The sequence below is a fragment of the Tenrec ecaudatus genome, chromosome 9, assembly GCF_050624435.1.
Source record: "Tenrec ecaudatus isolate mTenEca1 chromosome 9, mTenEca1.hap1, whole genome shotgun sequence".
Lineage (NCBI taxonomy): Eukaryota > Metazoa > Chordata > Mammalia > Afrosoricida > Tenrecidae > Tenrec > Tenrec ecaudatus.
Window position 1 is genome coordinate 107,043,825 of NC_134538.1, and position 16,113 is coordinate 107,059,937.

At 37.6% G+C, this 16,113-nt stretch overlaps 1 protein-coding gene across 2 annotated transcripts in view; it reads right to left on the reverse strand.

Moving 5' to 3' along the window:
• The window catches only part of AKAP9 (A-kinase anchoring protein 9), a 158,632-nt gene that overhangs the window by 118,603 nt on the left and 23,916 nt on the right, over positions 1–16,113 (reverse strand). For both annotated transcript variants that reach the window (XM_075558430.1, XM_075558429.1), the window contains exons 2-6: positions 12,589–12,840; positions 10,219–10,263; positions 3,729–3,782; positions 3,198–3,368; positions 882–1,037 (exon numbers count right to left, since the gene is read on the reverse strand). In XM_075558430.1, coding sequence (XP_075414545.1) covers positions 882–1,037; positions 3,198–3,368; positions 3,729–3,782; positions 10,219–10,263; positions 12,589–12,840 — 678 coding nt within the window. The remainder of the gene's footprint in view (positions 1–881; positions 1,038–3,197; positions 3,369–3,728; positions 3,783–10,218; positions 10,264–12,588; positions 12,841–16,113) is intronic.

Consider the following 16,113-nt stretch of genomic DNA (forward strand, 5'->3'; position numbering starts at 1 on the left):
ATATCATACAATTTATTCATTTAATTATATTAAGAAGAGTTGTGCAATCACCACCTCAATTTCAGAACATTTCTTCTCATACTCATTGTTGTTAGTTCTTTATTTCTTCCCAAAATATCGTCATGTATATATAGGTGTACCTACTCTGAATTTCATATACAGAAAATCAAGTGCAACACCAACAAGAAGCAAACAAACAAAAAACCAACAATGACTAGACAAAATCTCAATAGAAAAAGAAATTAGAAAATATTAAAAACAGAAACAACTTTGAAAACTGCAACGGAGAGAAAAAGGCCAGGAAAGTTTTGTCAACCACTTTTGTTCCATGATGACGATGCGTGCACCTTTCCATTTCGAGGAATGGAAATGCTGTCCTATGAATGTTTCCTTGGAAACCCATAACCTTACCTTAAAATAGGACAAAAAGAAGATCAAATGGTAAGGCGCTGCATTTTAATCTAACTACATCTGCCATTAGTTACGTTACAATTTTAGTAATACTTTTTGGCTAACTTTAGTAGTCAATCTAGTTACCATTGTGGAAACTAAATAAATTTTAAAAACTAAACTACGATTGGCAAATATAGATGTGACTACAGGTTAACTTCTGAAAAAATTTAACAGTCAGCCTTTTGTCCAACTCCAAAACAGAGACAAAGAAATACCTAAAAACAAAACAAAACAAAAAACCCTGGCAAGATATCATTCAAGAAGCTTTAATTAATTATTGGTTAACATAATAACAGGTATTTTTTAGTTTTTCCAACATGATATTTAGTAAGCAATGTCTCATTAACAAATTTCGATTTGTTCTGGAAGGTACACAATTTTAAAACATCATTACTGAGTCTAATAATTTTCATATGGCTAATACTTACATGCTGGAATTGAATCTGCAATTTTTGACTTTGTTCCGTCAACTCTAGAAATTCTCTCATTGTCTCATCTCTTTCTCTTCTTGCTTGCTGCAAGTTAGCAGTAAGCTGGGTTATGATGCCATCTCTTTGTTTAACGGCAGCTTCGAATTCTTGTAACTGAAGAAGCAGTGGGGAAAATGTGCTATTTTTTTCAACAAAACAGTTACTAGGCAACGGTTATTTTAAAATGGATGATCCAGAATAATCTATATCAGATCAAATGGGCCAACAATGACTCTAGAGCAGCGGTCCTCAACCTGTGGGTCGCGACCCCTTTGGGGGTCGAACAACCCTTTCACAGAGGTTGTCCAATTCATCACAGTAGCAAAGTTAACAGTGATGAAGTAGCAACATAGATAATTTTATGGTTGGGGGTCACCACAACATGAGGAATTGTATGAAAGGGTCGCAGCATTAGAGATGTTGAGAACCATTGCTCTAAAGCATGGGGAGCAGCGAAACTAGATTAATGAAAATAGAACAAACATAACAGCATTGGGACTGTGGATAATACTGCCATTGAACAGCATGTACAGATATTGTTAAATGGGAACCTAATTTGCTTTATAAACTTTCACCAACACCATAATGGAATTATATAAATAAATATATATAGTTCTATATATCTATACATAAATGTGCTGGTAGAATACTTTTCCCCCCTCAATGGAACATATTTTTAAATGAATGAATAAATTTTTAATAGTTTTTGGCATAAAATTCATATATCATTCAATAGTTCAATCATATTAAGCTGTACAGTCATCACCACAATCAATTTCAGAACAAGCTCCCCATTTCCTATCAACTCCCCTGTCATATCCCCAAGCAACCATTAACTCAGTTACTATCTCTATAGATTTATCTATCCTGGATAATATGCAGAACCATACACACTCAACTAACAACAAAGTAAAACAGAGAGAAACCTCAATCGAAAAGAAAATAGAAAGTATTAAAAACTAGAACAAAATTTAAATGTGTCAAAGGAGAGATCAAATGATAAGGCGCAAAGTTTTAACCTATCTGAATCTGCACTAACCCACTAGGCAATGCACTCTGCATGCCAGCAAGACTACCCCTAGTCTATGGTCAGAGGGCTTTTGTTCGAGGCTTAATCCATGTGTATTTCCTTCATTTTTTTCTTAAACTGTAACAACTTTTACATGGCTCAAAAGGGGGATCAAATGATAAAAGTATTACATTTTAACCTAACTATATCTGGCAGAATTCTTAAACTGTAAGTAGTTGTGGGTTTTTTTTTTTCACACTTGAAAACCTGCGGGAACAGCTTTTGTTTTCAAAAGCCAACTGTGAGAAAACTTCCTGAACTAAAGGGGAAAAGCACCTTAGGGATGGCTTATCCAGATAGCTACTGGTAGCCATGGTGACACAGTGGTTCCAAGTTGGGCTGCTAATGGCAAGGTCAGGCTTTCAAAACCATGAGCCGATCTGCAGAAGACAGACAAGGCTTTCTGCTTCCCATCAAGAGTTGGAAACCCACAGTGGAAGTTCTACCACGGCCCACAGGGTCTGTGAGTTGAAATCCACTCGATGACAGTGAGTGAGAACAGGACAAGTGCCTTCCTATTGAGAGACACCTTCCAACCTTTCCCAGGCAAACGCCAATACGCATCCTCACTTCTTCCTGGAGAGGATCAAATGGAAATATACTGTTGTCATGTACAATAGATGTCACTGTAACCACAAAAGTTACTTCCTAACTGGCATTCTAATTTGGGCTTAAGTCATATGATTTTGATGTGGTTTGCATCATAATTTTGCTTCAGGATGAATGAAATACACTTATGCTACTGGAGTGACTTCAGTCTAGATTAGTTCACAACATTAAACCAGAGTCCACATGATCTTAGCTGAATCCTAGTTATGATTTTGTTTTTTAAAATGATATGTACAAAGACAAATAATACTTTTAAATTATCATTTTAAAAGTCCCATCTTTAAGTCAGAGACAGAGAGACAGACACAGACGCCCCCCCCCACATCGCACAGAGTACACTGAACCCAGCTGGTACAGTTGTTAAAGAGCCAAGCTGAGAGTTAAAAGGTCAGTGAGTCAAACCCACGAGCTGTTCCAAAGGAAAACGATGTAGCAGTCTGCTCCTGACAATATTTACGTCCCATCACTCTGTTCTACAGGGTCAATATGAGTCAGAACTAAGCTGACAACACTGAGTTTACACCTATGTCATCCTTCAGATGTCCTACTTTTGTTTTGGGGAGTAACACACCAAAATCCATAGAAGGCGGGCATACCTGCTGCAGTCCTTCAGTCCCAAAGGTAGCCCTCATTTCTTCTAGTTCTCTGTTTAGCTCATCAATCTCATGCTGTTTTCCAGCCAATTCATTTTCCATCCTCGCTAGATGGGTCTGACTGTACTGTGCTCCATGTTCAGAACAGGAATCATCAACACCAAATTCTTCTTCCTAAATCAAGCCAAGATTTTAATAATTCAAAACTAGCAACATTCCTCACGGATAAGATTCAAATATTTAATTCCATAGCAAAGTCCACTTTTAAAATATTACTTATAACCTGGGAGCTTACTGGTAATCCCAACCTACTTTGTTAATGAGATTTGTGCTTCAAGAACAGAAACAGGATCGCTGCAAATTCAGAGACAATTGAGTTTTCTAATAGGAGGCAGGAAACTGTTGTTATATGTTAAAAGCATTTAGAAATCACCCATAGAAAAAAGTACATGCAGGAAAAAGCTTTGTTAGTAAGCCAAATGGTTTTAAAACAGTTTTAAAAGTTAGTATCATGAGCAGTTTTAAATACTGTACCCTTAATAAATCTGCAGGTTTTTCTGTTCTCATCACAAAACTGCAACCATTTACCTGCATAAAAACAATTTCCTGATATATTATAATTTTAGATGGAAATGCAATTGAAGCTAACAATCATATTCTGTATTTATGCATCATACATGTTTAGGGCAAGTGCCTCCTTGGCAAAAAGAAAATATGTATTCAATTGAACTGAAGCATCTAATATGCCTTACGGCAATTTTAAATGTCAATCATTCCTCAAACATCTTGCTCAAGGTGCTATAATACATATTTTCCCTGAAGTGATTTAAAGTTCAAACTAAGTTCAAATAGGTTTGCTTTCTTCAAAAGGGTAATCGGGTACCTCAAATTACTAGATAGATTCTTGAAAATGCTTCCTTAAAATTTTATATATATATATATATATATATATATATATATATATATATATATATATATATATATATATATCACTAAATCCTAACAGTTTACTGGTCCAAATTCCTTGAAAGTTGGTCAACAGGTCAGAAGGGAGGTAGGAGGCGGCAAGGGATGCTCCCTGAAAATTCGGATATGGGAAGTAGCACTAAGACAGGCTGATTCTATACCAAATGGGGTTGTCCCATAATGTATTCCTGCCTGCCTCCATCAGAGACAGTTTTGGTGAGAGCAACAAGGTTCACAGAATCTGTCTCCAGGGCTGACCTTGTGAGAGATTAATTCCATATCAATTGATCCATTTAAGGCTTCTCCATTAACCTTACAAAAAGGAACTTCACCTCTGCCCACATCCTGATTATGCACTATTCTATGCTAATAGGTTTCAAGTGACTTTTATTTTTTAACTGTTGAGATAAATAAAATAGAATATCTAAGAATAAAGGTTAAGACCATATGGGCCAGAATACGATACGATAAGACGTGAAGATCCTAATTAGGAGTTGTTTATCAGAGTTGGAGTCTTTTTGGTTTAATTAACTTTTCTTGATTCTGAAATGTAATATTTTGTTAAGTTCTGACTAAAATGTTTCCTTTGGAGTAACAGTGCATTCCATTAAATGTTAACGAATACCTACAAATATCACCATTAAGCAACTGATATATTTTAAAGTGATGGCATTATTATTACATGTCTCTGCTTGTAATAAATCATTGTACCTAATATACTACATAATCAGCGCTCAAGCTAATGTTTCCCTAATTCAGTGAAAAGCTCGCAAGAACAAAATTATATTTGAACAACTCGCAAGTATTAGCTTCTTAAAATACTACAAAATATTTGTGGGAAAATGAAATTTTTTTAAATGAACTTTTCTGACAACCTTTTTGAAGCCCCTTATAGGACCAATTTTTAATACTTAATTATATGCTGTTGCAGTAATGTTAAACCTTGACAATACTAATATATTTTAGAAATCTATTATCATGTAAGTAGATAATAAAAAAGTATTCACCACAAGTAAACTAAAACCAACTATATTCCAAAGTTACAATAGGAACACTACACAGAGTAACGGGATCATTAATAGTTAGCAATGAATCATTCTAATTTGTAATATAGTGTACTGATAGCTAAATGATAAAGTATCTCTTCTAGACTTCTAATGGTATATTTGGTATATGGAAATCTGAAAAGCAAATTCAGAGTTTGAAACCTGAAGTTTAGATTAATAAACTTTCCATTGAAAAAGGCTCCACTTTTCTTAGTCTTTTCTCTCCTAATTCACTGAGGCATTTGTCAAAATTAATGTTTACACCCACTGCTGGAGAGTCGATCCTGACTGCAGCAGCCCTGTGGGGCAGAGTAGGACTGCCCCTGTGGGTTCTGAGACTGCACATCTTTGTGGGAAAGAAAGCCTCCTCTTTCTCCTGTGCAGCAGGGGTCATTTTCAAACTGCCGACCTTGCTGTTAGAAGTCAAATGTGGTTTCCTTAGTCACAAAAGACTTGTTCAATGTGTACAGAAAATGAAAAAGCTGGGAGAGGACACGTAAGGTGCATATAAAATATCTATAAGCATTACACTTATAACAACTCTGGTAGACAAAAAAAATCAGAGGAAAAATAAGTTCCACTAAGTTATTGCAAAACAGGCTTCATAGGAGACTCTTCCCTTCAGTCGACATTAGTGTAAAAACAGGAAAGGATAACTTATCCTTAGATTTTCATGTGGTTTATGTACTTTTCTTATTATTCTTAATTTGGGAGCACACATATTCAGAAAAATAATGGTTAGTTGAATAAAAAAAAAGAATTTGAAATTCATAAATATTTAATTATGAAAATTACAAATATTCAATTGCCTAGCTGACTCGTCGTTTTGGATCCAAAATAACTAATGAAGTTAAGATCGTTTCACAAATGTATGGATTATAAAAGGGGTTTGATTAGGATGAACTGAATAATGAGATGGAGACCATAACCAGTACAATGAGAGTTTAGCCAGAAAGATCAATTCATCTTTCTGTGCGTAGCAAAGCAGATTTACCCATCTTAAGTCACTATGTTACCTGTACCATTTCTAACTTTCTTGGCAAGCCTCCTGAAGGGCTTCAATAAATAGTTAAATGCCTGTTCATCACAGGCAAAAGAGATCATGCCGATTTACATCAATCCCAAGGAAAGATATTTCTTATTTTGTCTGGTTTCTCTAGTGCAAATAATTGGTGTGTGCTCACATAAACCAGATCTTAGGTCATAGAATACAATTATGTCAGTAATTCATTCGAGAACTAAATTCGTGTTTCAGACAGATGAGTAGACTAGCCACTGAAGTCAGCCACACGAAGCACACAGCATACAACTTCCCACTAAGCTCTAATTACAGGTCAGACAACTATACTTCAGAGTTGGCATGCCTAGGTTCACACAACTCACAGGCAACAAGACTGAAATTTGAACACAGTAACTTTTGAATCTAAAGCCCTACTCCTCCTTTAGTATTGGTTATTTTCCTATCTACTAAAAAAATGACAGCGTTATTATCAGGAAAATTATAAGGCCATTATTTGGTCTGTGATTATAATTACCATACATACTCGAGCATAAGCCAACCTGAATATCAACTGAGGCACCTGATTTTACAATAACTGCATAAAAATATGCTGAAAAACTTGACATACACAAGTATATATGGTATGTGATTCTGAAAATTTTTAATACGCAAATATAAACTACGAAAGCTGAGCTAATTAAACTTTGAAAACCTGGTATTTTGAGTGGAGTCATTAATGTAATCTGTATGCTACCTAGAAAGACACTAAGAGCTTATAGTTACACTGTGAAAAGTATCACACACTGCGAAAGCATTGTGAACCGTCTTTATTCCTTGGGTGATAAATGTGATCTGCTGGTGATTCTTCTATAAAGCGTGGAACGATCCCCCAATTCTAGTTCAGTCAGACCCAATCTAGCATGATAAAATGGAGTGGAATCCCTATCTCAGCAACCTGATGAGGTAATCATTTTTTTCTTTCATGCAAATATAAATTATGAAATAAAGCCTGACATGTCTAATATTCCTAGAATTATGATTTTGGGTCAGGTTAAACCTGCCAAATATTGTTCCATATGATCTTTTTTTTCAATATAGTCTTCTCAGTCACTGTACTTTCAAAGTAAGAAAATCAATTTAATTTTTATGAGCAGCATTAAAAAAAGACTGTAGCAGTACATTTCATACAATATAAGCATGTTTCATCACAGTTTGGAATTATATTTACATATTTATGTATAAAATTATTCATGTTTACAGGTATACATAGGTACCTATATATGTATTACTACACACATATAAATACATAAAATTTATTTCTTATTGTGAACCATGGTTAACAAGTATGAAAAACTTGATAGCAAGTTCTAGCTGTAGGGATTATATTTAAAGATTATTTGCAACTTTATTTACCGGGTATCATAGATAAATGTTAGGAAACAATATTTTTTTTAAAAAAATCATTTTATTGGGGACTCGTACAACTCCTATCACAATCCATCCATCCATTGTGCCAAGCACATTTGTACATGTACTGCCATCATTATTCTCAAAACATTTTCTTTCGGCTTCTTATCAGTTCCTTATTTTCTTTTTCCCTCCCTCACCCATCCTCCCTCCCTCAGGAACTCTTGATAATTTGTAATTTTTTTTCATGTCTTAAACTGATGGATGTCTCTCCCTTCACCCACTTTTTTGTTCGTCCCCTCGGAAGGGATTATATGTAGATCATTGTGACGGGTTCCCCTATTCTCCCCCACCTTCCCCTTACCCTCTGGGTATCGTTACTCTTATTATTTGGTCCTGAGGAGTTTGTCTGTCCTGGATTTCCTGTGTTTCCAGCTCTTATCTGTACCCAGGTACATGCTCTGGTCTAGCCGGATTCACAAGGTAGAATTGGGGTCATGATGGGGTCAGGGACCATGGAGAAGAAACCTTAAAGAACTAGAGGAATGTTGTATGTTTCATAGGTGCTATACTGTACCCTGACTAGCTCTCTCTTCCTTGTGACCTTGTAAGGGATGTCCAATTGTCTACAGATGGGCTTTGGGTCTCTACTCCTTACCCACCCTCATTCACAATGATATGATTTTTTTTTGTTCTGTGCCTTTGAGGCCCGATACCTGACCTATCGATACCTCATGATCACACAGGCTGGTGTGCTTCTTCCATGTAGATTTTGTTGCTTCTCTGCTAGATTGCTGCTTGTTTATTTTCAAGCCTTTATGACCCCAGACGCTATATCTTTTGATAGCTGGGCACCATCAGTTTTCTTCACCACATTTGCTTATTCACCCATTTTGTCTTCAGCGATTGTGTCAGGAAGCTGAACATACGGAATGCCAGGTTATTAGAACAAAGTCTTCTTGCATTGAGGAAGTACTTGAGTAGAGGCCCAATGTCTGTCGTGCTACCTTAATACTTAATATATAAATATATGGACATTATATATAACAATATTTATATATAACAATATTTACTTATGTACATGCCTGTATTTAGACCTCTATAAAATTCCCAGCAAAGAATATCTTAACCTAACAAGAATACCAATATAAAGAGAACCTAAAAATCTCTTTAGAGGTCACTGTTTTAAAATATAAAACTTTCTTCAATTCACAGTCACCCTATGGGGAAGAGCAGAACTGGCCCAGAGGGTTTCCATGTCTGTTATATTTACAGAAACAAACCATTACAACTTTGTCCTGTGGAGGGATTAGAGGGTTCAAACTGCTGACTTTCCAGTTAGCAGCCTAATGGGCAACACCACTAAGCCACAGGCCTCCTTTTTAAAACATAAATTACATTTTGGTCTGTTACTCCATTATAAGAAAATAGCTACAAAAATTTCAACCAAATTTTGCTGGTATACATGGCATAACCTGACTATAGTTATTGAATATATAAAAAATTCACTGTGATGTGAAGGAACAGATTCACTTTGTGGAGTAGAGTCATGGGGGTATCCCAAAGAAAACAGAGTTCAAGGACCAAAGCACCTGAAACTGTCTATCAAGAAAAGATAAACTATAAAAAATTAAGGTAGTACAGAAAGAGAAAAACAGTGTTTTCAGCTACGAGTCCCCAATTTAAACTCCGAAGAGCAAACCCACTGAATCACAAGCTCAGATTTGAAATCCAGTTATTTCCTATGGGCAAATTACACCAAATCTGAACTACGCAACAATTTGTACATTTTACATTGGCTTATAACTTCCCCAAATTACTAACAAATATATTGCTTACTTGCAAACATACTAAACTTTTGAAATGTCAAAAGTTTATATTTCCATTAACAACTATAAGTGCATAATAACATAAGATTAATAATGTTTGGTATGAAAATCTACAATAAATTGAGACTTATGGAATACAGGGAGTTGTTGAGTCATACAGTCTAAGTTCCAATTTTCTATGCCCTAAAATACTGGGCTAAAAAAACAATAATCACATCTAAAAGAAAAAAGAAAAGATAACAAAATGACATATACTTATTAGCAACACATAAAAAAGCATTTCCTAAAGGAGCCAATATCCATATTAGCTTTTATCAATGAGAATAGAAATCACTATACATTTCAGTAAACCAATGAATATGATTTTAAGTAGAATTCAAGTCTTGTAAAAAGCAATGCTCAAAATGAAATATCTTCACATATTAAATTTTTACTGAGTTCAACTTGGATACCATGTAATGGTCATTTATCCTTGGGACGTGGCATCAAAGATTACCTCAGAAACCACAGGAGGAGCTCTGTCTAATTAAGCAGTAAGTAATGAGACCAATATTAGACTCAGCTAACAATCTGAAGAAAAGATCTAGCAGGAAAAGAGAATCATCAAGATTTCCAGTCAGTTAAATTATATCATACCAATATTATATTCATAATACACAGAAGAAGCATGTGTCATTCAGGAAATAAAGTATCAACAACAGATGGTAATTTCAATGGCATTATAAGTATTAATTAGTTTAATTAATAACATTTGAAATTATTTGATCTATTCTTACCTCTGAACTATAATCATCTGCTGTGGTTGAAATTTCACTTTCTGGCTAAAACAGAAGGAAAAATCCATTACAATTATGACTTTTTCTTTTGTTAATATCCTACTTTAGTAAGCCATTATTGTTGGTACCATGATAGAAAACTCACATAAAATATTACTAGGAGAAAAGTAAAATTATTCAAATATTTAAAGTCTTCTTTTTAAAATTATGAATTGCAATGGCTAAATCACACATCTAGTATTGGCCTGTTGGCATTTTCTTAAACGTGAAAGTGTCCAGGATGCTTTCTCACAGCATCATCCCTAAGCCCAAAAGCACTAATCCAACACCACTCTCCGACAGCCCAACTCTGTGTTTAATTGCACTGTCAAAGAAGGTCAACCTCTGCAAAAAGAATATTATCTGATGCTGGAGACGTAGTAACAACTTCGAGAAAAAACTAACACCACCATCACAGTTTACAAAGCACTTTCAAAGGTAGTCTCCTCACATCCTGAGACCTGGCTACGATGTGCTCGGCTTTTCCAAATCCAAATTTCCTGACTTCGAAGGTGCTTCTCGCAAGGTTTGCTTTATCTCATCTCATCAAAGAATCACATTTCACAAGCTTGTTCTAGGATAGAAGGCTTGTTCAATATTTGAAAAGAAATTAATTTCAAGTTTTATTAAGCCTTATAGTTTAAATTATGCCTGTGTCACATGTAAATTTTAACTCAATAACAATGATTTTCATTATCTTTAATTTAATCTCAACGCATATAACTGAAGTTCTAACACACCTGATTGCAAAACACAAGGTTAGTGGTTTGACCTATGCTGAAAGTGCCTGGTGATCCACTAGTAAAGCATCAACCACTCAAAAGCCTAGTTCTACTCTTACACAAAGAGGGGGGGGTGTCACCAGGAGACAAAATCAACTCAACAGCAATTGGTTTGGTTTAGGGGTACAGGAGAGAGGCTAAGGCTAAGGATCTCTCAAAGGATTTGCTTACCTAAGGTACTACCTGCTCATATGACCCCTCAAACTACAGAGCCCATAACTGGTGGCATTACACCATCGTGTCTGTGGCACATGGCCACACCCTGAGACACAGGATCAGCATTCCAGACTCTGCTTTGATTTGTTAAAGATTATAGAGTTTTGCTAAATGTGACTTGGATGATACTGCATAAAACTGGAGTAAAATTCACATGTGAAGCTATAGCTATGGAAAGCTTATAGTTATCAATTAGACCTTCTGATTGTAAATATACATGGGCCCCTAATTCTAGAGAGAAAGAGTTTTAAGCTTGTGCTTCATCTGGCTATCACACACCCAGGCAATATTTCAGAAAATGCATTGTAATTACAGAAAAAGCCAATTGGGGTTGAAAGATACCCAGTTAAAAGGGCTAGTAAATATTTTCCTGATTTTGAGGTCTGACAACTTAGGAAATGCCATTTTCAGGTATCTTTGTGGCACATTTGCTTATTTCAGAAATTTAAGAGAATAACAAGGCAAAATATACATGTATCAAAAAACGTTTGATAAATGTTAGGTTAGAAATTAATGACAGTATTCTTGTGGCAAAAAAAATTCTTTGTATCGGACAAAAACAACACAAAACCCCAAATCCCCCACTGCCATCAAGTCAATTCTGAGTTATACAAGACAGAGTAGAACTGCCCCTTTGGGTTTTTGAAGGTGTGTATCTTTCCGGGCCCCCCCCCTTTAAATGTGTATCTTTACAGGAGCAGAAAACCTCGTCTTTATCTTGCAGAGAGCTTGTGGGTTTGAACCTATAACCTTATAGTTAGCAGTCCAACATGTAGTCCACTATGCCACCAGGACTCCTTTAGACTAGTGCTTCTCAAACAGAAATGATGATGCACCTCAGGGGACATTTGGATTGCCTGGGGATACACAGGTTCTCCATGGGTGATGGGTCTATCCTCATCACGATGGCTCATTTTCTGTTTGGACTTGGAGGCATTTTGAGTTGTCAGAAGTGGCGGTGGGGATCAGGTGTTACTGGCATCTCGTGGGTAGAAGCCAGGGATGCTGCTGAACCCATTCTAATCAGGGTGCACTGCATTGTCTTTACAGCTGCCTCCCACACTGGTCGGATTTACTGTGGGGCAGAGAGTCAAAATCATTTTGTATCCTTGCCGTACCACAGGTTCTTCACCAGTACTTGCAGAATCAAGCTCACAGAACGCCCTTTCAGAAGCTGATGGATATTTGGGACATCACTTGTTAGTTAGCATCCTAATGAAACTTTCAAAAAATAAGCCAAATACATGACCAAGGTGCACAGAGTCTTGAGTGTTGTCTTTACAGCACTGTCATGTCCATTTTGAACTATGTTTACAAGCCGGTGAATACTTACTTCAACAGTGAGGCCATGGTCACGCTTGATTATTTGTCCACCGTGTAAAGTTCTCAGCACAGTGCACTCAGTGGTGCTGCCCAAGCCCTGAGAACTGTGTACGTGCATCTCATCAGGCTGTGGCTGATCAGTAGTCACTGCAGGATAGACTGGCGCATCCTGGTTAGTGCTTGGGGTTTTCTTCTTTTTTTTCTGTTTCTTGGGAAGATTCTGCCCTTCAGATTGAGCTCTTTTTTGCCGAAATTGAGCAAGCTAGAGGGAAGAAAAGAGCCACTATTACCAAAGATAATTTAAAAAGCACCAATAAGAAGCATAATTTAAAATCAAGAAAGGTGTGCAATCAAGTTGTGTCCTTTCACCGTACTTCTTTAGCCAGTCTGCTGGGCAAATCTGAGAACAAAATCCATGCAGAAGACTGTGGCACCAGGATTGGAGGAAGGCTTATTAACAACCCACGATATGCACACGACACCTTGTTGTTGTAAGCAAGGGAACCTGGAAGCTTCTGCTGATAAAAATCAAAGACTGAAGCCTTAAGTATAGATAGAAACGCAACTTTAAAAAAAAAGAAAATCCTCACAATTAGACCACAAGACAGGATCACAGTAAATGGAGAAAAGACTGACGCCAAGGGTTTCATTATACTGGGACCAGTGAGTCAATGCTCATAGAAGCTGCAGTCCAAAAAATCAAATCACACACTGCAATGGGTAAATCTGCTACGCACGATCTCTGTTCAAGAGCAAAGATGTCACTTTGAGAATTAGGATGCACCTGAGCTAACCCAGGGTCTTTTCAATCTCTTCACATGCATGAAAAGGGTAAATAAAGAACAAGGAAGACGGGCGGAGAACTGAGGCACGTGAGTGATGGTGCTGGTGAGAGTACTGGACTGGAGAGTACCATGGACTGCTACAAGAACAGATACTCTGACGAGTCCTCAGAGGGGCGGATGGGGAGGCTTGGTCTCATATACTTTGGATTTGTTGTCAGGAAGAGATCAGTTTCTAGTAAAGGACATCATGGTTGGTGGTCAGCAAAAGAGGAAGATCCTTAGCCACAATGTGTGGTTACGGTGTCTGCCCATCTGGCTGAAGCATAACAACTGTTGAGAACAGTGCAGAAGCGGGCGGTGTTCCGTCCTGTTCACCTCCAGGGATGTAATACACAGCAGCAGCAGCAGCAGCAGCAATAATGACAACAGCATTGCCACAGGGAAACAACTTGAGGAAACGAGTCCCTGGGCTTGAGGGCTCAGTACCATAGTCTCAGGGTCACCAGGATCAACGGGCATAAAGTCAAAAATGGCAGTGCTCTCTATCCTACTTGGATGGTTAGCAATTTGGTTGAAAGAGCTGGTAAGTGGCCATTTAAGTTTGAAGCAAAAAGAATGAAGAAAACAATTAGTTCAAGATCTAAAGGGCTATGTGAACTCAAGACTCTGTGACCCAGCAACCAAGAGAATGAAATAAATGACTCATGGGTACTACAGCTGACCTTAATTTTAAAAGGGTCCTGGATAGAGAGAAATGTGGAACAAAATTCAAAATTCTAGAGAAGACCACGCTTACTGATCTGTTAGAAACTGGTAGGGCCCCCAAGACTATGGCCCTTAGCCACCTTTCAAACCTGCAACTACACTCACCTCCCACAGGCAGCTCAGCTTTCAGCCCAACAAGAGACAAACAACTCCAAGAAGTTATACACTTAGAACAATTATCATATGAGATCAAAAGAGCAGCAGCATTTACCCAGAGATAAAGCTCAGGCGACAGGATAGAAAAGGATGAAGTGCTGAAAGTAAGCATGTTACTTTGAGGAGTAAGGTGTGCCTCATGCATGTCAACGTTGGACATTGAATAAAGAAGACTTAAGAAGATTCACTGCCTTTAAATTACGGTGTTGGTGAAGAAAACTGAAAGATTGCAAAAAGAACAAGTAAACATGTTTGTGAAGAAGTACTGCTAGAATGTTTAATGGGACGGATGGTGAAAGTGTGTCTCCTGTGTTTCTGACATGTTGGGAGAGACCAGTCCCTAGAGAAGGACATCCTGTTTGGTAAAGTGGAGGGGCAGTGACAAAGAGGACGGCCATCAAGGAGATGGACTGATACAGGGGCTGCAACCATGGGCTCGGCCTGGGAACACTTGTGAGGACAGTACAGGCCGACCGTGCCCCATTCTGCTGTGCACAGGGGCACTGTGAGTTGCAGACGATGCATGGCATCTAACAGCAGCAATCAAAATGTGTATCAAGTGTTGAATGGAAAACCAATTTGCTTTGTACACTTTTACCCAAATAATAATTTTAAAAGAATAATCATAAATTCCATTAAGAAATAAAATAAATACAAGGAAAACAAAATGATGCTATTAAAAGTTCTGTTAAATAGAGTTGATAGTCATGAGAGAAATGGGAAATTTTAAAGAGGTTTTAAGAGTAGACCAGCAGCAAAAACAGACTTTTGGCTGGTCAAAATAAGATGGGACTGAAAGAAAACTGGAAAAGTACGAAGTGTTTACAATACTGTCTGATGTTATTGAACACCATCAGGTATCACCTAAAATATCTCAGCACCACTTTAAATCAGAGTTATGTATGACACGCTGGACATCACTGGGATAGCCCAGGTAAATCCATACAAAATATTGTGGCAAACTATTATTAATAATTAAGATGGTCATGGTACAGTCATATGTATGAAATAGTATTACAGTGCAATCTAACTTTTTTTCTTTTTTTTTTAGAGAGTGAGAGAGTGAGTCAGTGAGTGAGTGAGAGTGAGTGAGTGAGTCAGTCAGTCAATCAGTGAGAGAGTGAGTCAGTGAGTGAGTGAGAGTGAGTGAGTGAGTCAGTCAGTCAATCAGTGAGAGAGTGAGTCAGTGAGTGAGAGAGTAAGAGAATGAGTGAGAGAGTGATGAGAGTCAGTCAGTCAGTCAGTGAGAGTGAGTGAGTCAGTGAGTGAGTGTGTGAGTGAGTATGTGAGTGAGTGAGTGAGTGAGTGAGTGTGTGAGTGAGTGAGTGAGTGAGTGAGTAAGTGAGAGTGCGAGAGAGTGAGTGAGAGAGTGAGTGTGTGAATGAGTGAGTGAGTGAGTGTGTGAGTGAGTGAGTGTGTGAGTGAGAGAGCGAGAGAGTGAGTGAGAGAGTGAGTGAGTGAGTGAGTGAGTGAGTGAGAGAATGAGTGAGAGAATGAGTAAGTGTGTGAGTGAGTGAGTGAGTGAGAGTGAGTGAGTGAGAGTGAGTGAGCGAGAGAGAGTGAGTGAGTCAGTGAGTGAGAGAGTGAGTGAGTGAGTGTGTGAGTGAGTGAGAGAGTGAGTGTGTGAGTGAGAGTGAGTGTGTGAGTGAGCGAGAGAGTGAGTGAGAGAGTGAGTGAGTGTGTGAGTGAGTGAGTGAGAGAGTGAGTGAGTGAGAGAGCGAGAGAGAGTGAGTGAGTGAGAGAGAGAGTGAGTGAATGAGTGAGAGTGAGTGAGTGTGTGAGTGAGCGAGAGAGTTGCAATCTAACTTTTATGAAAGGAAAATTAACAA